The sequence below is a fragment of the Salvelinus fontinalis genome, chromosome 33 (assembly GCF_029448725.1).
Source record: "Salvelinus fontinalis isolate EN_2023a chromosome 33, ASM2944872v1, whole genome shotgun sequence".
In the NCBI taxonomy this organism is placed as follows: domain Eukaryota; kingdom Metazoa; phylum Chordata; class Actinopteri; order Salmoniformes; family Salmonidae; genus Salvelinus; species Salvelinus fontinalis.
The window spans coordinates 32,634,519-32,659,254 of record NC_074697.1 but is presented as its reverse complement, the minus strand read 5'-3'; the positions used below and the strand labels follow the sequence as shown (position 1 = coordinate 32,659,254).

Sequence of the window (24,736 nt, the reverse complement as noted above, 5' to 3'; positions counted from 1 at the left end):
ATTGATTTTATCCTCCTAAAAATCGGCCTACTGTAGAACCTAGTGCGAATATTGATTGACCCTCATTTAAGAGAGTGATCAACCCTAAAGTAGATAGATTTCCCCAAAAAGATCAGGTGTATTATATAGGCCTCTTGGCCTTATAGCATTTTAATAACATGAATGGCTGAACAAACCAGTGCTAGCTGCTATCAGAATGCACCATTAGCACAGCACTTCTCAATCATAGGGCAGGCTGCTTTATATTTTGGACCCTGAGTCATAGTGACATATTGTGACACCTCTGCAGCAGCCAAATCACTGAACCACCCTCCCTCTGTCCATCAGTCCCTGTTCCCAGTCCCGGTGGTGTTTTTTTGTGTGCAGTGCACTCTCTCTGATGGATCAATAACGCTTATATAACGTGCCTCATTGGTGCCGGTTTGAGCTGGAGATGGGATTCCAGCTGACTGGGACACGTGATACAGATTTTGGGTGTGGATGATGACCCACATTCTCTCCCCCTTCCCCCTTCCAACATCACCCATTCCTCCCCCCAGTAACCACAACTCTCAACCCCACAGAGAGAGAGAGAGAGAGAGAGAGAGAGAGAGAGAGAGAGAGAGAGAGAGAGAGAGAGAGAGAGAGAGAGAGAGAGAGAGAGAGAGAGAGAGAGAGAGAGAGAGAGAGAGAGAGAGAGAGAGAGAGAGAGAGAGAGAGAGAGAGAGAGAGAGAGAGAGAGAGAGAGAGAGAGAGAGAGAGAGATTCAAGCAGTACTGTGAGAAGCCTGGTCAGGCTGCTGATATATACTTGTGTCCTGTCTGGGTTCAAAGGTGAGAGGAGATAGGGAATCAAAGAGAGGGAATGGTTCTGTCATGACTACTACACAAAGCATATATATTTGAGGGAGATTTTTTTGGTATTCAAAAAACTTGATTCAAAAGTCGTGCGCACCGGGTAAGCAAAGTGTTCCCATGAGACAAACTCTGCCTAACCGGCGGACCGGCAAATCTGTGACGAAATCGAGTCCACCTACTTCGCTGCCCAATCGGATAGCTCAAATCACCATGATTACAAAGCTTCCATGACCCTGGCCACATCCAAGTTTAATAGGCTAGTAGCCTACGTAAGATTTAATCACTTGACCACAGAGAGAATGTATTCCATGACCACAGAGAGACTGTCAATGAATACAGCAAAGAGCTGCTGTTTTTATGAGTGAGTTCATTACATTTACATTTAAGTCATTTACCAGACGCTCTTATCCAGAGCGACTTACAAATTGAGTTCATGTTTAAGTTTATATTCAGCACTGTCACTTTTTATTCAACACTATTACAAAACACATTTGCAATGAATGAGTAGGGAAGTATCGATAGCCCTGCGTTTTATTATTATTAGCAGCTCGTCGTGTCGATTTTAATATGAAGGAATAATTAACTTTCTCTGGTCAACATGAATTTGTGCATGAGGCAGATGCGGTGCGACTCGAGTTTCACCATCAGGTGGAAGACGGTGTCCCCTCTCTCTGGTCAGTCTCACAGGAGCAAAGGAAGGAGAGGGCAGGGACCGTGAGAGGCGGTTGGGATTTTTTTTGTTGAAAGGTCATCCAACTCGGAATTCCAAGTCGGAAATTCGGGCATCTTTCTAGAGCACCGACTTTTTGACGTGGTGATTTGACCTCGTTGACCATCAGATGCAGGTAACATCAGTCCAGTTAAATAAAAAAGCTAATTATTTCAATTCATCATAGAGCTCCACAGTGCCTCACAAGTGCTAAACCAACTGATATATTTTGTTATCAAAGCTTGAGTTTTGAAATTTAATATGATCTGATTAACAATATTGTCAGGCCAATCATATAGCCAATATGCTGTGATAATGTATTAGGCCTACTGCCCAAACCTCATTCCTACTAAACTGTTTGTGTGGGTTAATGTAAAGAAAATGATCTGAGCAGTAGATTTTAGCTTGCTTTTTGACTGCTAAAGTGATCTTGACTCAGAAAAGGTTGGTGACCACTAGTCTATAGCATATAGAGGAACTGTATATGACTCAGTTCAACTGTGAGACTGTGGGGCTGGTCCTGCTGCTGCGTCAGTCAGCCGCCCACTAGCGACTAGCATAGCGGAACAGTATGACTCATCAGCATCTTGTGTTTCCTGCTGCTATAAATAGACAATCATTCATTCCTGGAACATACTGACGATAGGAACCCCTCATCCTATGTCTCACTGGGACCTCATTCCACTCTATGGCTTTCTAGGTACACTGCGATACCTTTTAAAGCCAACAGCTATGTTTGAAAAGTCACGTTATTGCACAATAATCCACTTTTGACTTTTTTGTTTGTTTCATATGCCCTCTATGCTACATGGTTGGTGTTACATTGAGCTATGTGCTCCATAGTAAGTGTTTCATTTAACTATGCACTTCTCCTCCACGGTTTTCAGCCAGTGAACTCTCCCCTGCCTACCTTGTCTGAAGGTCTGTCTGGTCTCTTTATCAATCTCTCTCTGATGCCCACAGCTGGAATCAACAGGCTGGAGGATAGAAGCAGACAGGAGGGAGAGATGGAATGAGAAAGAGGGGGAGAGGAGTACGACACGGAGGAGGGGACGGGGGGGACAGGCGGAATTGGATGTTGATGAGACACAACATATCCTAGGTTGGGGAGATAAGAGACACACACACAAACGCACACAAACGCACACAGCGACTCACATACCCTTGTGCCACCAATCCAGCCTGCTCTGCCCTGCCCTCTGCATTATTTTGGAAAGATGAGAGTGTAAATGTGAAGGCCTTTGAAGGTTGCGTTGGGACAAAGAGAAAGGCAGATGTCTGTCTGGATTCAAGACATATTTCCCTCTCTCTTTCTTGCCCTATATCTCTCATCCTCTCTTCCCTTCTATCTCCCTTTCTGAGACCGAGACCGAAACCAGAAGTACGGAAAAGTGGGGGCATTTCACCAGTTCCCACAAGGAAATGTATTTTAGGGGTTAGATTTAGGGAAAATAGGATTTTGAATGGGAATCAATTGTTTGATCCGGAGAGAGAGCATGTCAGGTGTGATTGTAAGAGAATGGTTTGGTCTGTGGAGATCAATTTAGAAACTAGCAGGTCATATGCTGCTTTTTTCTTATGCATCGCTGTGAAACACCTGAACAAATAGGCCGACTAGAACAAGGCACAACCTTTACAGCACAGACACTATCCTTGTGACGTCTTTGAGGCCAGGGCATGTGTGTGAGTTTGTGTATGTGCGTGTATACCTGCCTACATGTGTGTGCTTGACACAGCGCCATTCGTCATAGCATCACTGGGAAGAGGGTGCTAACAAGACTCACAGACCACACTGCCTGGGTTACACAATGCAGGAAGGTTCCACAATAAGAGAGAGAGGGGGCGGGGTTGGAGTGAGAGCGATAAAGAGCGACAGAGAGACAGAAAAAGAAAGGAGAAGGGAGAAGGAGAGAGAGAGCGTGTGGTGGTAGTTTGTGAAAGGGAGGAGAAGGGAGAGAAGGAGAGAGGGGGGAGAGATAGAGATTAAGACAAAAGGGCTTAATTTTCAGACAGAAGTACTCCTCAGTTTCACCAGCTGTTTCAGCAGCTGTCCGGGTGGCTGGTCCCGGACGATGCCACAGGTGAAGAAGACGGATGTGGAGATCCTAGGCTGGCGTGGTTACACGTGGTCTACGGTTGTGAGGCCGGTTGGACGTACTGACATATTCTCTAAAATTACGTTGGAGGCGGCTTATGGTAGAGAAATTAACATTAAATTATCTGGCAACAGCTCTGGTGGACATTCCTGCAGTCAACATGCCATTGCACACTCCCGCAAAACTTGAGATATCTGTGACATTGTGTTGTGACAAAACTGCACATTTTAGAGTGGCCTTTTATTGTCCCCAGCACATGGTCCACCTGTGTGATGATCATGCTGTTTAATCAGTTTCTTGATACCTGTCAGGTGGATGGAATATTTTGGCAAAGGAGAAATGCTCACTAACAGGGATGTGAAAGAATTTGGGCACAAAATTTGAGAGAAATAAGGTTTCTGTGCATCAAGAACATTTCTGGTATCTTTTATTTCAGCTCATGAAACATGGGCCCAACACTTTACATGTTGTGTTTATATTTTTGTTTAGTATATAGAGGGGGAATGGAGAGGAAAGAAAAAGTGAGAGATAGCTTTTACTCAAATATCCAAACCCAGCCTACCAAACAGACTGCCACAGACTGGAAAGCGACATTGTGTTCTCTCGCAACCCCTCTCTCTTTCCTCCCTCTAGAGACATCAAATTATATTGTTTTCTTCCATGGCAATGAGTTAAACCACATTTTCACGTGATAATAATTTTGCATTTCACAAACAAAGTCTCTCGCTCTCTCGCTCTCTCGCTCTCTCTCTCGACTGCAGATGTGTTTGGGACTTGGGTGTCAAGTGTAGTTCAGCCCTGCTAAGGAACAGAGAGTGACAATCACAAAGCTATCCAGCTAGCACATTCGGTTCCTTGGACGTTGTGAGAAAGTATGTTTTTGGTTTGACATTGGTTGTGAGAAGAAAGCCATAAGTTTCCTGATCGATAAAACTGAATGTTCTGACAACATAAGTGACAAAAACACCCAAAAAACAAAGGCTCAAGGCTATCCGCGCACGTATGTTCACGCACAAATGAATTCCAGCAGCCAAACAGTGCTCTGTGCACCCGCCATTTGATGAATGGAAAGAAACATCTGTTAAAACACCCAATTAGTTTAATGACATTCGACGATTGATGACATTCAGCGATTGAATTGATGCGTCTGCTGCTGCCCGGGCGCTTCAGTCTCGGCCAGTCATCTCCTCCATGGAAAAATGTCAGTGTTCTCATCAAACCACACAGCATTTTGGAGTGTATATACCACCTGTTTTCAAGTCCATTCGCTCATTTTTCATGTGGCTGACATTCGGTCATGATAAATAATGTTGTAAAAGTCTACAGTTTTCTTGACATTTTGTTTTAATTATTGTGATAGTCTCATGTTTTACCGGTACGACATACCCCCACTATTTATCTTTCTGGGATGCCGTACCGTGCCGTACTGGACCGTACAGGCTTACTTTCACCCCTGGAGCTAAGAAACATATGGTTCTCAGAACATTATGTGCTAGCTGGGTACCTAGCTGTCACATGGCATTAGCTCTCTCCCATAGTGTCTGGCTACCCTCCCTTAGCTTCAGGCACGGGCGTTAACACACAAGTCCTTAAACCTTAGCTACACATGATACTACAAACAGGAATTCATGTACTAGCTAGCATAGAGAATAACAACGCTTTTCCTTGCAGATATCCCCACACCACACCCAATATGCACCATAGCCATTTAACCCTTTACACTCGTGGGAATTGGCCTATATGGATAGGGCTATGTTGAAATGTTTCTTACAGAATAATTATGGAAAGCATTTACATAACCATGGTAGCAAATAAAAGGGAACAGTTTGGAGATGATGGTGAAATGATTAGACTAAAGGTGAGGACACAACAGTTCACCTGACACAAGGCTGAATCCAAACATTACACTGTAGATACATTCAACAATATGATGAGAATATTCTTGGAAGATATGGGGTAGGTACAACATAAGACAAAAAAAAATTGGGTGAGAGGTCAAACTGGTGTCTCCAAGTGGCCACACACCTCTCCAATTGTGCACAATTTAAACATTAGACAGTGTAACAGTTCCTAAGTAATTTTAATGCACTTTCATGACTCAAAGAAGAGCTTTTTGAGCTCTCCTAGCTGTGACGTTGAGGAACTAGAGAAAGCACATTTGTAGTTGTTTTGTTTGGAACACAGCCCTGCATCACACAATTGTTTACACAATCCAAAAGCGTTACATTATAAATCGCAGTCTGGGTCAGGGGGGATCATTTGAAAGCTTGTTCTATTGCCAACATGATTAGCTAAATGATGAAATATGATCTTAAGGTGTGAGGATTTCACAAGGTAATGCAGAAAAGCAGATCATTTTGGTGCGCATAGAACGGAGTCATGAGTCAATTCAGATGTGTGGTCCATGGCAAATTTTCTTCAAAATACAACAAACATAGGCTCATTCTGTTCAGGACAACCCAGGGTTTAATGCCATGTCATCTTCTAAGTGTACATCAAACATCGTGATAATAAACGTTGACACTGTATACTACATTAGGAGACCCAGCCTACAAAGGGAAACCCAGCCACGAGCTGCCCAGTGACGCGAGCCTACCAGACGGGCTAAATATCTTTTGTGCTCGCTTCGAGGCAAGCAGCACTGAAGCATGCATGAGAGCACCAGCTGTTCCATACGATTGTGTGATCACACTCTTTGTAGCCGATGTGAGCAAGAAGTTTAAACATGTTAACATTCACAAGGCTGCGGGGCCAGACGGATTACCAGGACGTGTACTCAGAGCATGCTCTGACCAACTGGCAAGTGTCTTCACTGACATTTTCAACCTCTCCCTGACCCAGTCTGTAATACCTACATGTTTCAAGCAGACCACCATAGTCCCGGTGCCATAGTCCCGCCTAAATGACTATCGCCCTATAGCACTCACGTCGGCACCTATGTGAGAATGCTGTTCATTGACTACAGCGCAGCGTTCAACACCATAGTGCCGACAAAGCTCATCACTAAGCTAAGTACCCTGGGAGTAAACACCTCCCTCTGCAAATGGATACTGTACTTCATGACGGGCCCTCCACAGGTGGTAAGGGTAGGCAACGCTGCCACGCTGATCCTCAACACAGGGGCCCCTCAGGGGTGCTTGCTAAGTCCCCACCTGTACTCCCTGTTCACCCATGACTTCATGGCAAAGCACAACTCCAACACCATCATTAAGTTTACTGACAACACAACGGGGGTAGGCCTGATCACCGACAACGATGAGTTAGATTATAGGGAGGAGGTCAGAGACCTGGCAGTGTGGTACCAGGACAACAACTTCTCCCTCAACGTGAGCAAGACAAAGGAGCTGATCGTGGACTACAGGAAAAGGAGGCCCGAACTAGCCCCCATTGATGGGGCTGTAGTGGAGCGGGTCGAGAGTTTCAAGTTCCTTGGTGTCCACATCACCAACAATCTATCATGGTCCAAACACACCAAGAAAGTTGTGAAGAGGGCACGACCACGCCTTTTCCCCCTCAGGAGACTGAAAAGATTTGGCATGGGTTCCCAGATCCTCAAAAAGTTCTACAGCTGCACCTTCGAGAGCATCCTGACCAGTTGCATCACCGCCTGGTATGGCAACTGGTCGGCATCTGACTGTAGGGCGCTACAGAGAGTAGTGCGTACAGCCCAACACATCATTGGGGCCAAGCTTCCTGCCGTACAGGACCTACAGTTGAAGTCGGAAGTTTACATACACCTTAGCCAAATACATTTTAACTCAGTTTTTCACAATTTCTGACATTTAATCCTAGTAAAAATTCCCTGTCTTAGGTCAATTAGGATCACCACTATTTTAACCTCTAACGCCTACCAAACCCGGATCCGGGAGCACCCCCATCACAAAGGCTGACTAGCATAGCCTAGCCTAAAGCCACAGGGATATCATATAATAAAATGTTCATGAAATCACAAGTCCAAGACACCAAATGAAAGATACACATCTTGTGAATAAAGTCATCATTTCTGATTTTTAAAATGTTTTACAGGGAAGACACAATATGTAAATCTATTAGCTAACCACGTTAGCAAAAGACACCACTTTTCTTACTCCACCATATTTTTACTCCATCAGTAGCTATCACAAATTCGGCCAAATAAAGATATAAATAGCCACTAACCAAGAAACAACCTCGTCAGATGACAGTCTGATAACATATTTATTGTATAGCATATGTTTTGTTAGAAAAATGTGCATATTTCAGGTATAAATCATAGTTTACCATTGCAGCCACCATCACAACTCTCACCAAAGCGACTAGAATAACTACAGAGACCATCGTGTATTAGCTAATTACTCATCATAAAACATTTCTTAAAAATACACAGCGTGCAGCAGATGAAAGACACAGATCTTGTGAATCCAGACAATATTTCAGATTTTCTAAGTGCTCCAGTTTCCCAGCCAAAAGCAGCAGAGATATAGCTGTGTCATTGTGTCTTTTAGGCAGTCTCTCAGAGAGAGAGAAACCATTCAGAAACCTAGCCAGTGCTGCCACCTTCTGGACACTAGAGGTTATTGGGATGTGGTCTTAATGATATCATTGTGATGGGTAAATAGATCAGACGATAACGCCAAAGTAAGAGTATCATTAGAAATGTAGGTCATCCATACAGTTCTTAGTAGAGCCATAAAGACTTTATATGGCTCTGCTCTGGTTGTTAGGCGATATACCCTTCACACAATATAACCTGTTCTCCTGTGCATAGGGTTGGAAACGTATGCTCTATTAATATTGCTGTTGTTTTATGTTCGTTATTTAGACTATTTTCTGTGAATTATATCACGGGTAGTACTTGAATCATTACAATAATGTATGTTTTCATTGAGTGCATTATAAAATATGTAAAAAGTGACTGCCGGCATTTTGCAACATTTCTTAAAACGGTCTCATGAAAATCAAGATAGATTCATCTGTAGCTGTGTTGAGTCCAGTATCCATTCGTCATAACGTTGTTTAAATTCAATGCTGTATTAGCGGCTGTGATTAGATACTAATGCTATCTATACCAGAGGCTTCAGCTTTTCAAAAACTTGTGGAATGTCACTTGCACCCAAACCACTAGATGGCCCTCCTTACTTTAGGGAAATATTACAGTACATCAACACAGAACTAGCCTACTTCACTTAGTCATCAAACAAATCCCATTATAATATCCTCTCTATTCCAAAGCAGGTTTTCTCACTGATCCATGCATATATCTTGATTATATCAATGGACTAGGTTATTATAAGCTATGTAAGCTAATGAAATATCAATCAATGCAAATTCAATTGGACAGACACAGACGTTGGGGCTGGAATTAAATAAGCAAAGTGTTAAAGGTCAATCCAATGTTAACAACTTAATTGGGCCGGGAGGCTGAGAGGCCTGGTGGTTAATGTTTCTGTCGCCCCTATGTCTGTCTGCTCTAGTTGACATTTCACTAAATGAAAATGAACAACAAAAGAATGAGCATTCTGGGCAGGCTGCTTCGGCTCATAGTCATTTGTAGAACCAGAAAAACTGTTGTAACAAATAACAGTGGCTATGTTCTGTGCTGAAGTTGTCTGGGCACTGGGATCATATGTAATACCTGTATTTACATGGTAGTTACAGTGTCATTACAATGTAGGTGCACATTGTTACATTACAACCATAAGGCCTGTTTGCATACTGTGATGCAGAGGTTTGCAAAAGGGGAGAGAAAGTAGACTACATATACAGTTGAAGTTGGAAGTTTACATACACCTTAGCCAAATATATTTAAACTCAGTTTTTCACAATTCCTGACATTTAATCCTAGTAAAAATTCCCTTTCTTAGGTCAGTTAGGATCACCACTTTATTTTATGAATGTGAAATGTCAGAATAATAGTAGAGAGAATTATTTATTTCAGCTTTTATTTATTTCATCACATTCCCAGTGGGTCAGAAGTTTACATACACTCAATTAGTATTTGGTAGCATTTCCTTTAAATTGTTTAACCTGGGTCAAACGTTTCGGGTAGCCTTCCACAAGCTTCCCACAATGTTTGGGTGAATTTTGGCCCATTCCTCCAGACAGAGCTAGTGTAACTGAGTCAGGTTTGTAGGCCTCCTTGCTCTCACAAGCATTTTCAGCACTGCCCACAAATATTCTATAGCATTGTAGTCAGGGCTTTGTGATGGCCACTCTAATACCTTGACTTTGTCCTTAAGCCATTTTGCCACAACTTTGGAGGTATGCTTGGGGTCATTGTCAATTTGGAAGACCCATTTGCGACCAAGCTTTAACTTCCTGACGGATGTCTTGAGATGTTGCTTCAATATATCCACATCATTTTCCTCCCTCATGATGCCATCTATTTTGTGAAGTGCACCAGTCCCTCCTGCAGCAAAGCACCCCCACAACATGATGCTGCCACCCCCGTGCTTCACGGTTGGAATGGTGTTCTTCAGTTTGCAAGCCTCCCCCTTTTCCTCCAAACATAACAATGATCCTTATGGCCAACAGTTCTATTTTTGTTTCATCAGCACAGAGGACATTTCTCCAAAAAGTATGATCTTTGTCCCCATGTGCAGTTGCAAACCGTAGGCTTTTTTATGGCGGTTTTGGAGCAGTGGCATCTTCCTTACTGAGCGGCGTTTCAGGTTATGTCGATATAGGACTCATTTTACTGTGGATATAGATACTTTTGTACCCGTTTCCTCCAACATCTTCACAAGGTCCTATGCTATTGTTCTGGGATTGATTTGCACATTTCAAACCAAAGTACGTTCATCTCTAGGAGACAGAACGCGTCTCCTTCCTGAGCGGTATGACGGCTGCGTGGTCCCATGTTGTTGTACTTGCATACTATTGTTTGTACAGATGAACGTGGTACCTTCAGGCATGTGGAAATTGCTCCCAAAGATGAACCAGACTTGTGGAGATCTACAATTTTTTTCTGAGGTCTTGGCTGATTTCTTTTGATTTTCCCATGATGTCAAGCAGAGGCATTGAGTTTGAAGGTAGGCCTTGAAATACATCCACAGGTACACCTCCAATTGACTCAAACAATGTCAATTAGCCTATCAGAAGCTTCTAAAGCCATGATGTAATTTTCTGGAATTTTCCAAGTTGTTTAAAGGCACAATCAACTTAGTGTATGTAAACTTCTGACTCACTGGAATTGTAATACAGTGAATTATTGTAACGGCAGATTTCCTCCTCTTCGTCTGAAGAGGAGGTGTAGCAGGGATCGGACCTGTCACGTTCCTGACCTTATTTCCTTTGTTTAGTCTTTGTTTAGTGGGTATATTCTATGTTTTGTGTCTCATTGGTTTAGGTGTGTCTGATTGGCCTGATATGGTTCTCAATCAGAGGCAGGTGTTTTACGTTGTCTCTGATTGGGAATCATATTTAGGTAGGCTGTGTTCACTGTTTGTTTGTGGGTGATTGTTCCTGTTCATTGCGTTCTTTGTTTTCACTAGGTTCACATGTTCAGGTCTGTAGCGTCGTTGGTTTCATTTCTGTTTATTGTTTTGTTCGTGTTTAATAAGTGTTCCAATAAATATGGAAACGTACCACGCTGCGATTTGGTCCTCCTCTCTTCCACCTAACGACAAGCGTTACAAGACCAAGACGCAGCGTAGTTAGTGTTCATCATGTTTAATAACGACAAAACCGTGAACACTACAAAATAACAAATGTGGAAAAACCGAAACAGTCCTATCTGGTGCATAGAACACAAAGACAGAAGACAACCACCCACAAACCCCAACACAAAACAGGCTACCTAAATATGGTTCCCAATCAGAGACAATGACTAACACCTGCCTCTGATTGAGAACCATATCAGGCCAAACATAGAAACGTGAAAACTAGACACACAACATAGAATGCCCACTCAGCTTACGTCCTGACCAAGACTAAAACAAAGAAAACACAAAAGAACTATGGTCAGAACGTGACAATTATAAGTGAAATAATCTGTCTGTAAACAATTGTTGGAAAGATTACTTGTGTCATGCACAAAGTAGATGTCCTAACCGACTTGCCAAAACTATAGTTTGTTAACAAGAAATTTGTGAAGTGGTTGAAAAACTAGTTTTAATAACTCCAACCAAAGTGTATGTAAACTTCCGACTTGAACTGTATATACTAGGCGGTGTCAGAGGAAGGCCCAAAAGACTCCAGTCACCCAAGTCATAGACTGTTCTCTCTGCTATCGCACGGCAAGCGGTACCGGAGCGCCAAGTCTATGTCCAAAAGGCTCCTTAACAGCTTCTACCCCCCAAGCCATAAGACTGCTGAACAATTAATAAATGGACAACCGGACTATTTGCATTGATCCCCTTTGTTTTTACATGAGGATTTGGATGAGGATCTGTAGGGACACACTGCGGAGAGATGTCCAATTAGATCACACAGACACACACACACGCTCACACACACACACACACACACACACACACACACACACACACACACACACACACACACACACACACACACACACACACACACACACACACACACACACACAGAGGCATCGCTCTAGACATACAGCTATTTTAGGAGAGGTCTAAATGGAAAACTCTCCATGCGTTTTATGAATCCTCAGACAAACAGAACTCTGCTTTACATAGTCACGAAGTTCAAAGTATGACACGTACAGTATTGTACAGTACATAAAGTTCCACATACAGTAACTGAAGACTATTTAATTCATACAATGTTACTGTAATTATTTCTGAACAAAAAATAACAGTATGTGACCAAAATGAAATGATTGCATGATACATGTTCCCTCATAGTTTTGTTTTTATTACATTGTTCCTTACCAATCATTCACATCATTTAACACATTTAACAGAAGTTTAACATTGTTGAGAAAACTACAGGAAAATCAACATGTCACTAACAGTGCCAATTCAAAGTCGCAGATTCCAGCTACATTCAACAAACCTCAGTCAGAGTTTGAATTACAACATGTGGGAAAACCCACAAACCCAACAGGTTCCACCCAGTTCAGCAAAACATCACAATATCATTACACAAATTTTCCTCTTGAATCTGATTGGCTCGTCAGAGAAATACTGGCAGTCCAGTGTCCAGACGGGCATTTTTGGACAGTCACCGGGCGGGGGCACACGCACACAAACACACACAAACAGGCTATTCTGGTTTCCCCTGGTGTGTTTTGAAGTGTTCATCCTCAATTTCTGAGAGTGTGTGTGTGACGATGAAACCCTGTTCCATCATTTATCCAGGTGGCTGGTGCTTTGCCCTTAAATGCAAAGCTCTCTTGTTCTACAGATACAATCCCTTATCATCCATAATATCAATCCCTTATCATCCATAATATCAATCCCTTATCATCCATAATATCCAATATCATCACCCCAGCTCATCGTGTATAAGACCTCTGCCAGTTGTAGATAGTGTGTATATTATGTGAGCATGCGGGCAGCCTCTTACAGGTACTGACACTACGATGTCTGAAGACTTTGCCCTGGCTGCTACCCCCTAGGCCCCTTCGTCTGACAGCCTGCTTAGCCCTCTCCTCTGCCGCAATGAAGTCCGTGGTGGCCCTGAAGAACTCCAGCAGGGCCTGGTGGCTCCAGCTAGTCCCAGGGAACCCTCCACCGGTCACTCCCCCAGAGAAAGCACTCCCTTCCTGGGTGTTAAAGCCACAGTGTCCCCCCCTGGTGGTCAGCAGCAGGAACAAGTGGGGGTTGCTCTCGAAGAGTTCCAGGGGTAGGGTAGACTGGGGGTCTCCTCTGATAGGGTCATCCTGAGCACAGACACTCAGAACGGGGATGGCGACTTCGTCTACGTCCCGGAGGGGTTCATTGCGTTCCCAGTAGGCCTCCCAGGCTCCCCCACTGCTGCTGCTGGTGCCTGCTGCTAGGGCCAGGGCTCCTTTAGGGCCAGGCGGCTGGCAGAACAGCACCTCCTCCAGGCCACGCAGGGAACAGCTGGAGAAAAGGGTGTCAGTGTGCACTGTCTCACCCAGCACTGTCCTGTACCTAGATATACAGTACACAGACATGAACACACACACACAAACAAAGAGACAGACCCACAACGCCCACACATACACACACACACACACACACACACAAACAAGTACAATCAGCAAATAAAGTACAATCAGGAAATACATGTAGAAGAGCTGCAAGGCTCTGTAACATCCTTGTTAGCATTGATTGTGAAACCACAAGTTGGGTCCCGATGCCCCGCTCGATCAATAGCACTGTGGGCAGGACACCGGTTGCCATGGTTATGGTATTGTATTTTAATAAAATCCTATAATATCAGGGTATTTGACATCGTTCCCTTTCTTCTCCTCTTCTCAATCAGGTTTCTCTCTCTCTCCACCATCCCCTCTCCCTCACCCCTCCCTTTCCATCCTTACCCTGTGTGTTTGTCCCCTTCTACCCTCGCCCTCCCTTCCTCCCCACTCCCTTCCTCCCCCCTTCCTCCATCCTTTACCTGCTGAGGCATATCCTCTGGTAAGTCACCAGAGCCCAGTGGAAGGGCCAGATGGGTCCGTTCTCAAACCAGCTCTGGCAGCGGAACACTGGCGAGAGGCAGGCGGCGGCCGTCACGTAGCTGGATGAACCACATTCTCCCAGGTAGGCGAGGAGGAGACCGGACCCGGTGCTCTCACTCACCGCGTACAGCCGGCTCACGGGCTGCCTGTAGCGTATGTAGCGCACGGCCTCGCGTAGGTCCCCTGGGTCGCCAAACTGCTGCAGCTTGACGGTGCTGAGGGGGGTGGCGTTGTGGCTGCGCCGGTTAAACACCACGGGTAGGTAGCCATGGGACAACGCCACCTCACAGAGCTGAAGGACAGAGAAACAGAACAACGTGTAATTCATAGTGTTAGGTCAAATTAAAAGCCCTATTTAAATACATGAATTCATTAACGCATGATGTTTCAACTGACTATGAACTGTTACAACACCAACACAGGCTGCATCTGACATGGCATCCTATTCCCTATATAGTGCACTAATTGAAGTACACTTTTCTAACATAAGGATGATGAGGTATAAAGCAGATTATCTTTGCTCCAGTCCTCCATTTGTTTTCCCTCTGGACTTCTGGACTATGCTGCCAGTGTCGAGCCCATGAGGAATTCTTGTCACTGAGACTCGAGAAACACGGAAGTTTGCACACGCCAACACTCACACTTAAACTCATGCCTGTACAGTCGCAGACACACACACCTACACACTGTCACTCAGAAGCATGCACACGCCTGCAGTACATCCTGCCACACATATGCCTACACAGACCCCTGCACACACTCCTGCGCATGCATCTGCACACACATTTACACACTGCCACATTCTTCAGACGAACGATGCCAAACTCTCACAAACTCCCACAAATATTGAAGGTCCACCATTCAGCCTGAACATAGCTCTGCGAACAAGACCAAAGGGATTTGTCTCTGACTCGACCAACCGTAGAAATGGAGGAAGTAGAAATGACATCATCACTCTCATAACACAGCAGTTAAATGCAGAGGTAAAGTCATCATACTGTAGGGGTATCACAGTCAAGTTCATCATACTGTAGGGGTATCACAGTCAAGTTCATCATACTGGAGGGGTATCACAGTCAAGTTCATCATACTGGAGGGGTATCACAGTCAAGTTCATCATACTGTAGGGGTATCACAGTCAAGTTCATCATACTGGAGGGGTATCACAGTCAAGTTCATCATATTGTAGGGGTATCACAGTCAAGTTCATCATACTGGAGGGCTATCACAGTCAAGTTCATCATACTGTAGGGGTATCACAGTCAAGTTCATCATACTGTAGGGGTATCACAGTCAAGTGCATCATACTGTAGGGGTATCACAGTCAAGTTCATCATACTGTAGGGGTATCACAGTCAAGTTCATCATACTGGAGAGGTATCACAGTCAAGTTCATCATACTGTAGGGGTATCACAGTCAAGTTCATCATACTGGAGAGGTATCACAGTCAAGTTCATCATACTGTATGGGTATCACAGTCAAGTTCATCATACTGTAGGGGTATCACAGTCAAGTTCATCATACTGGAGAGGTATCACAGTCAAGTTCATCATACTGTAGGGGTATCACAGTCAAGTTCATCATACTGTATGGGTATCACAGTCAAGTTCATCATACTGTAGGGGTATCACAGTCAAGTTCATCATACTGTAGGGGTATCACAGTCAAGTTCATCATACTGTAGGGGTATCACAGTCAAGTTCATCATACTGTAGGGGTATCACAGTCAAGTTCATCATACTGGAGAGGTATCACAGTCAAGTTCATCATACTGTAGGGGTATCACAGTCAAGTTCATCATACTGTAGGGGTATCACAGTCAAGTTCATCATACTGGAGAGGTATCACAGTCAAGTTCATCATACTGTAGGGGTATCACAGTCAAGTTCATCATCAGCATTCCTATTTTGATTAAATGCTTATAGAAACGTACTCATCAGTGCAACAATGTGTGAATTAATGCAGGACTTGGGCTTCTGCCATGTTGGAAGACTGAGGGTTAATTTTGAACCAGGCATTTGTCTAGCTCCGAATTACCATAGTTCAGTCTTACTCACTGGCTTGACTAATTGTGTAATAAACGTGTAGACAGTATGGTGTCTTGTGTCTGGACACAAGCCTGTAAAATCCACACTCAGACGTGATCTCACCTTTGGCTCTATGTCTGACCTTAAAGAGAGCATACAGGAGACATGAGACCCATTTCACTCCACAACATTGTTCATTCCCTTCTCTCGGTCCCTCCCTAATCCCCTTCACAGATCTGACTGTACTGGACAGGTGAAAGAAATATGGTGAAAACTATTTGGAGCGCAGTGCTAAAACCAACCCAGTCATCTCAGATCTGTGTTGGGGAGTTATGAGGGAAAATGGGAGTGGAAAACATTTTTGGAATGGAATGCAGCCTTAGTCAGAATGAACTCTGAAAGACTGCAGACTAGCTTGCTACAACTCAGGCCGTTAGGGGGGTAGAGGGCATGAAACCTGTAACTGTCCTCTAACAAATCATCCACTGCACACTCTGCATACTTTCATACTGTATAGCCAGGGCAGCAGGACTGAGCAAGAATATGCCTGTGTCCCAAATGGCAACCTATTCCCTATATAGTGCACTACATATGGAATAGGCCCACTTGGGACGCACCTGCCATTCACCATCTGTTTCTAGACACTTTTATGGTGTGTGAGTTTGCTGTGATGGAATGTAGGCCCATACCCTACAGTATATGCCCAACTATTGTAACATAACATGGGGGAGGGGGTAAAACAAAGACAATCTCATTATGAAAAAGGATGACAAAGTCTCATCTAGAAAGGATGATGTCCAAACACACACTGATTTAGCTCTCTCAAAATACACGAATGTACTCTATCTCTCTCTTCCTCTCCCTGTCTCTTCTTATCTCATCTCTATCTTTCCCTCGCCTTCAATCTCTCTCTCTCTTTCTTTCTTTCTGACTCCCTCTGTCTCTCTCACACACACACAATTGGAGCTGACCCAGAAAGACAAAAGAAAAAATAATCCAACATAATTTGCTCTCTCTCTCTCTCTCTCTCTCTCTCTCTCTCTCTCTCTCTCTCTCTCTCTCTCTCTCTCTCTCTCTCTCTCTCTCTCTCTCTCTCTCTCTCTCTCTCTCTCTCTCTCTCTCTCTCTCTCTCTCTCTCTCTCTCTCAGCAAAAAGGAAAGTCAAATCTGACAGAATTCAATTTTAGTTAAATCTTTCTTCCCATATCCCTCTCTATCTCCTGCCTATCCCCCTCCCTCTTTCTTCCCCCATCTCCCTAGGCTACAGACATAAAAAATCATTCACTTTAACTTTTACTCCAAATTCCTTTTCTTCAGCTCTCCATCTCCCAGAAAACAGAAAAGTCACATTTGACACATCTGATAGAATACATTTTTCTCCAAATCTCCCTCTCGCATCTCTCATTCTTTCTATTTCCCTCTCCTCCCTCCATCTCTTTCTCTCACATCTCCCTAGACTACAAACAAAATAATTCACTTAAACCTTAGTCTAAATTCCCATTCTTCTGCTGACTGCTGACCGGCTGTTGATAGTGAATCAGCGCCTATGAATGCTCCCATTGTTGACAGACTAGGCTAGTAGGGGGTGCTGGCGGTCAAGGTTGTGACTTTTTGTTACTCACAACAGTAACAGAGTACATAAATCAGGCTTGTAACAATGCAAGCCTGTCCAGATTGGACAGTTTTACACTCAATTGGGATACTTTATAGTGGATTGGGCAGGTTTTTTGATTAGTTGGGGTAGAAAGTGTCAGAAGAATCTAGCAACATTGCCTGGACCGCAGGGCACACTGACTCATTATAAGGCTAATGGGCATTGGCGTGTAGCCTGATCCCAGATCTGTTTGTGCTGTCTTGATGATAATGGTATGAGTTGGCAAGACAGCACAAACTGATCTGGGACTAGACCATTGGGAGTACAACTGCAGTGATGTGATCCTTTCACTCACAACCTGTCCAGGCAGAGCAAAGCCTTGTAAAAGTGTTTCTCAATTACCACAATCACTGTATTGAACCCTGGTTTTACCGCATGGCACTGTGCTCGTTGTTCGCTTTCTTGCTCTCTTCCTCACCTTGCCAAGGCTGACTTGAATGAAGATGCCCCCCATGCACAATGGAAATAGGCATTGGCACTGGTACTTTCTCATATCTCATCCAACCTCCTTTTTTACACCAATGCAATGATGAATTAGACATAATTTCACTATTTATGTAATTTCACCATTACAAATAACTTCACAGATTGAACCTTCAACAATGAATGGTATAGCAGAGAATTGTATGACCATGAGCTAGGCTTTGTTATGTGTATGCATATAATATATGATTACCAAATAAATCATAATAACTACACTGTAACGGAAAACAGTAAATGAGACAGTCATTTGGGGTATTATCGACAGTAAAATACTATGAAACATTTTCCTGCAGCATACGGTAAATGATGGTGCATTGTGGTAAAATGTTGTGGGCGGGGAAATAATTGCTGTATTTCAAATGGTAATGTATTTCCACCCCACAGAATACAATACCGTAATGTATCTTTGGAGCACCAAAAACATTTTGACCACTAGTGGGTGCATGGTATTGTTGTTTCTGGCTCATTCACATATTATGAGGCTGTATTTGTTGCACCTGTGAGTGAGAATGATGTAACAATTTAACTCCTTTCAGGTTATAGTGATCCATCAATTTGTATGGGGGACAGATTGGAGTGGCAGTAAGTCCTAAACTTTAAATGGTTGAGCATTTTGCCACTTCCTTTTGGTCTGTTTGGTCTGTAGTCGCTGCCAGAAGCCTTTGTTATGGCCTCTAGAAGTGCAAGTGATATAAAACCCCACATATTCATAAATATGTTGTAATGTGTCAACACTTTCCCTTGCAGCCAACCTGCTTGCACTAACTAATCCCTTGTAATTACAGTAAAATACTGTGAAATACAAAACCCTCTCCTTAATTAATTTAATTAATTCATCCATCCATTCATACTGATTATGATAGCATTTTACCTTTTTACAGTATAATACAGTCAATTTTGCGGTATTGTACTGCATGTCATTATACAGTACTTGCTTTGAGACTGTGTTATTACATTAGATGTACTGTTATATGAAATACAGAATTGTACTTGCCACCAAGCTGCCTGTAAGCTATTGTATATTCACAGTAACCCCATTACAGTGTAGAGATGTCTAGAGTTTATGTAAACCTTATTTCTGCCCCGGAGACTGTCCACAACAGCCCCCAACAGACATCCATAACACTGTAACACTGTAAGCTATGTTCTAAGTAACAGCTATGTTGTCAGAGCAGAAGTAAAAAAAAGGAGCAAGACAAGTAGTATAATTTTGCCCCCATTAAGACAATAAGGCAGCCTTAGCACATACTGTAGGCCTAATAACAGGTGTAGGTGGGCACTGGGCACACTATGGTTGAGGGTGTTTTCACATGACGAACAAGAATAAGCCTGGTTATGAGAAGGTATTGCATGATATTTCATCATTCATTAAATCACCTTCAGCACATTTCTAGTGATTTTCCCGAAAGAGTTGGGTATGATGAGGAGGATAGGGCTCGTGGAATTACTTGAGGTTCTCCTCCGTTTCTGGTACGACGCACCGGCCACCGACACTGCCCAGTCCAGTGCCACGAGACCATCGTCACTCAACTGCAAGTAGTCCCGCACGAAATGCACCCGGCTCTTGTACGGCCAGCACGCGCCGTAGACGGTCTGAAGAAACGCACTCGCCCGCCATGTCCATCCGGTGCACGCCGTGAAATTGCTGAAAGTCCTGCAGTGTTTGAGGAGATAGTTGGCCAGCGCCGAGGGTTTGCATATCAGCGCAACAGCGGGGACTTTATTCTCACCTTCCAAGTCCGGTGTCTGGGCATTATCCCAATCCCCCGGGACCTCCCGGTCTGAGACGCACCTCTCCGAGACCCTCTCCTTCGTTTGCCGCCGTGAAATTCCGAGCCTCTGGAGGAGTGCGTCTGGCTCGCCCTGGGTACCAAAATATTTCGAAGCTGGCCAAATAACGGCCACCAGAATCAGAATACACAAAACCACTAGCCATTCCAGCATTTGAACGGTGGGGAATAAACGGTCAATTCCACGGATGTTCTATAGGTCTACAGTTATTTTTTAATTCAAGTCAGCCAAAGCTAATATTAAAGCACAAAGAACCATCTTCGGTTGGTTGATGTCTTGTTCTCACAAAGCACAACGTGCGCGTAACCATATAGACTACTTGCTTTCGTTGGGAGAAACCAGAATGCGCACAGCCACAGTCTCCACTTTATTTCCTACAGTAACATTTTCACTTTGATATCTCCAGCCTTGATTAGATTTCCTGTTCATCCTTATTGAAAACAGATTGTTGAAGCAGAAACTGACTGGAAAAGACCCACTGTTTCAAAATAAAGCGCCCCACTCCAGAATGGCTGCCTTCTTCAAGGTGCATTCCTGGGTAAATTACGCAAAGTGTTTTCTCCGACAGCACATGAAAGGTATGGACACCCCCTCTCCAGGTCGTTCCAAATCGGGATGCATGGTGTTCTCGGCGCGCGCCTTTGAATGATCAGTAATTTCATGCAGAGCTGCGCAAGCTTCGCTCCTCAACAGCTATGTGAGCGAGAGAAACGTCAGAATGCATTGTACTGTTCATGCTTCAAGTGCGAGGCAGGCAGGCGCCTCCCAGCTCCCATGCAGAAACCCTCGGTGTCAGACTGTCAGAGGCGAAAACATCTCCTATAAAATTAACTTAGGGATGTACCGCAACATTTTCTATTTCAAAGTAGTCATTCTATGTGAAATAGTATGGCTAGATGTAGGGAATAGAGGGACATTAGGGAGGCAATATATGTTAGGTAGTGCTCGTAAACCGCTGTTTGTATGGGATGATGATGATGCAGTTGTTGCTGTTTTGGACCTATCTGAAAATGATGGCAGTCTGACGGCAGTCTGACAGAGTGCTGTAGCCTGCCAGGGAGGACTGATGGTGAGGACCAGACTGACAGAGAAATGTAGCCTGTCAGGGAGGACTGATGATGAGGACCTGTGGGGGATGAGTCAGTGGAATTAAAGTGTGTGTGTGTTGTATTGTGTTGTGTGTGTATATGTGTGTGTGCTTAGACATTAACCAGACTGCAGTCTGTTGTTGGTGCATGTGGTTCAACTGTTTATCTTTGAGCCTATGATGAGACGATTTCAGTTGGCGAGACACAAGAAGACAACAGCTAATGTTATTCATGAGGCTGAACCAAAGAAGATAAATTAAGAAATGAACGGAAAAGAACTTTGGCCTCATCTTTATAGTCATGAAAATAAATGATATTCTATGTCTGTGGAGCGAGGGATGCTGATTAGAAAGAAAGGGAAGAAAGTGAAAGGGAGGAAGAGACGAAGAGGAGTGACAGGGAGGATAGTGTATCTAGAGAGAGAGAGAGAGAGTTGACATGCAGTAAGGATAGGGGTTATGGCGCCTGGAGGTTTTTGTTATAGATTGTTCAACACACCTGCTTCTCAGGACATGTTATGGCCCTCATGGGACATCACACACTCTCGAGGGACGTCACAGGATATCTAAAAACAAGCACACACCCTTTATTGTTTTGTTTATGGACGATAAATTGTTCTGCATGATCCAAGGTTTTGGGAACACGCACAGACACAGTCACACAACCACAGTTGTGGTTCAACTGTTTATCTTTGGTACACAGTCACACACACACACAGTCTCACTCTCACACACACACACACACACACACACACACACACACACACACACACACACACACACTCACACACACACACACACACACACACACACACACACACACACACACACACACACACACACACACACACACACACACACACACACACACACACACACACACAGTGTACCACGTGAACTCAGGAACTGGTGGCGAATGGTCCTTGAGAGGGGCTGTGGTCTTTGAGAGGTCTGGGAACATAAATACACACACACCAGAGGACACCTATAAGAGAAACGGTGCCATAGAGAATATGACACAAATTACTCTAACTGACATAAGAAAAGCCATAAAGGGCATAATCTAGCAGTTCTGGTGTCCTGTAATGGGGGGGTGAACAACCTCCACCCTTCCCCATGAACATAGCCCTAAATGACCCTTTTCTGTATGTTCCTTGTCATGTGTTGTGTGCTGTTTTCATTCTCCTCTCATGATAGTTACAGCATAACATGTAAATAATTGCTGTAACAGAGTGGATGGTTATGTGTTACTGTTCTGTTGATCTTCTTGCATTAAGCAGAAGTCTCTTGTTCTCCATCCTATAGTAAAAGAGTGAATGTACTGTAGAAGAGATGTTCTCTATTAAAACAACCTTTCCAGACAAATGAGGTGTGTTGGCAGATGCATAAATGAATGAATAATTGCTCCCTGTCTGCCCTAGAGACAGGACACACCTGTCATGGCTTTGCCAAAGCATTGACCCTGCAGTTGACGAGGCATACAATGGTCTACACTGAAACACATATACGCACACGAACACACACATGGGTACGTACACACCCGACACATACACACACACTCACATACACAAACACCCGACACACACACACACATACACCCCTCCTCATCCATTACTGAACACTGATCCAGGGGCGTGGTGCTAAATCTGGACTCCCTCCCCAGGAGTGCTGACTAAATGTAAAAAACACTGGCTGGAAATAACACACAGGGTGCATCCCAAATGGCACACTATTGCCTATTTAGTGCACTACTTTTGAACAGGGCCCATAAGGCTATGGTCTAAAGTAGTGCGCTATATAAGGAATTTGGTTCCATTTAGAACACATCCCCAGTCTGCTCCTGCAGAACAGAATGTCTGAATTATACAACCAGTGTACAGTATGCATTATGAATGACATATCTCACAGCTGTAGCGTTGATCGTTCAGCGGAGGTCATACTAGTTTAATACAGGGTGTCTTTGAACTGGGAATGAGAAATAATAGATTTATAATAGATTCATGATTAAGTATTTAGCGTTTGATGATGGTGCACTAAACACAGATTTTGACAGCTGATCTCTAAATTCTACATGATCAATTGATATTGATCTTCTGATTGGTTTTCTGAAGGAAAATGCAAAACAGAAGTACATTAGCTCAATCTCCAGCCACATATACAGTATGATGTCACCAAGGAGATGGTGAAGTAGATAAAGAGGGGGAGAAGTGAAGTGAGGAGAGAGGAAACTGTGGGAGGCCTCATGTCTCATTCATAGTCATAGTTTATGTGTAGAGAACCGATTTGTGGGGCTTGGATAAACAAATGGCCCCCGCCCTCTAAATCTCATTGCCCTCCTGATGGGAATGGAAACCAGCTGTAGTGTGGAAGACTGAAATGATAGTAGTGTCAGAGGCTGTCCAACAGGACTGTGTGTTGTGTCCCCCTTGTGTGTTCTCCCTCCTGCATCTGGGAACTATCATCACAACACTGCCTGCCCCCTGTGTACGCTGCCCCCTCCCCCAGCCCTCCCATCCTCTCCTCATTCCTACCAACATCTCCCCATCCTTCCCCTACCCTCACTTCCTCTCCTCACCCACCACGGTCACCATGGCACCACTGGCAGGAGTCACAACACTGCATGTGTGAGAGGGGGGGGGAGTATACATTTAAACCCAGCCTACTACGACTTTAAAAAAAACATTTCACACCATGACACAAGCTCACATAACCTTTTTGGTGTGGGATGAGATCACCTAAATGCTGATATAACTTCAGTTCTGCTTCTTTACCTCTGAATCGCTAAGGCTTGATCAGTGTAGAGTTAAATTATCCAAGACCTGTGTTAGAAGGCAAACACTACCTCAGTTTGCTTTTTTCAGATAGAGTATGAGCTCATCCACTCTGGTGTCAACCCCATCCCTGAACCCCATATCCAACAGGATTACATCTGTTCAACTTTTTAATGTACAATGATTCCAAATTCTGTTAGGCAACATCCACCACTGAGACCCTGACATAACATGGCTAACATGCAGTACATGTGTGAAGTCTATTGCTATCAGGATGCAGAGAAGCTCAAGAGCCCAATGAAAGTTTTGGCTTCAACATTTTTTAAAAGCTGCACTTCCTCCCTCTGTTGTCCTCCTAAACTGTCCCTCTCCTGAACCCCATCGTGACGTAGGTAGAATGCAGGGTGTAGTTGACTGACGTCTGTGACCACTGACCAGACAGACGCGTATTTAGGCGAAACCCACTTCAGCCTCAAATGTTATCCTCTAATGAATTAAAAGGCGTAAACAACTCAAATGTCATCTTAACACTTTTGTACTTTGACGCAGTTTGCTTTTTATGACATCAATAAATTCTGAGAATTCATCTAGCCAAATGCTAGCGGCAACAAGTCCTCTATTCACACTCCATTGGTCACACATACACGCACACACTGTGCAGTATGTCTAGCCAGATCTGCACAGACAGCACTCTGAAATGTCATAGACGCCGTTTTTTTGGTAGATTGTTGTTGGGTAAGCA

General features: G+C 43.9%; 1 protein-coding gene across 1 annotated transcript; it reads right to left on the bottom strand.

Moving 5' to 3' along the window:
• Positions 1-12,428: 12,428 nt before the first annotated feature.
• abhd15a (abhydrolase domain containing 15a) lies at positions 12,429-20,917 on the bottom strand. The gene is made up of 3 exons (XM_055895803.1): positions 19,723-20,917; positions 14,121-14,473; positions 12,429-13,654 (listed from the first exon to the last, which is right to left on the bottom strand). Exons 1-3 carry the CDS (start codon positions 20,287-20,289, stop codon positions 13,033-13,035), a joined length of 1,542 nt encoding a protein of 513 aa, XP_055751778.1. The 5' UTR covers positions 20,290-20,917; the 3' UTR covers positions 12,429-13,032.
• Between the last annotated feature and the right edge of the window lie 3,819 nt (positions 20,918-24,736).

What these genes read in the sequence shown, in the direction of transcription:
- abhd15a (XM_055895803.1), bottom strand. Translation starts at nt 20,289, where the DNA reads ATGCTGGAATGGCTAGTGGTTTTGTGTATTCTGATTCTGGTGGCCGTT. An exon ending in TCACTAGAAATGTGCTGAAG is followed by an intron (nt 14,474 to 19,722) that starts GTGATTTAATGA and finishes TCTGTCCTTCAG; the next exon opens with CTCTGTGAGGTGGCGTTGTC. An exon ending in CAGAGGATATGCCTCAGCAG is followed by an intron (nt 13,655 to 14,120) that starts GTAAAGGATGGA and finishes CTGTATATCTAG; the next exon opens with GTACAGGACAGTGCTGGGTG.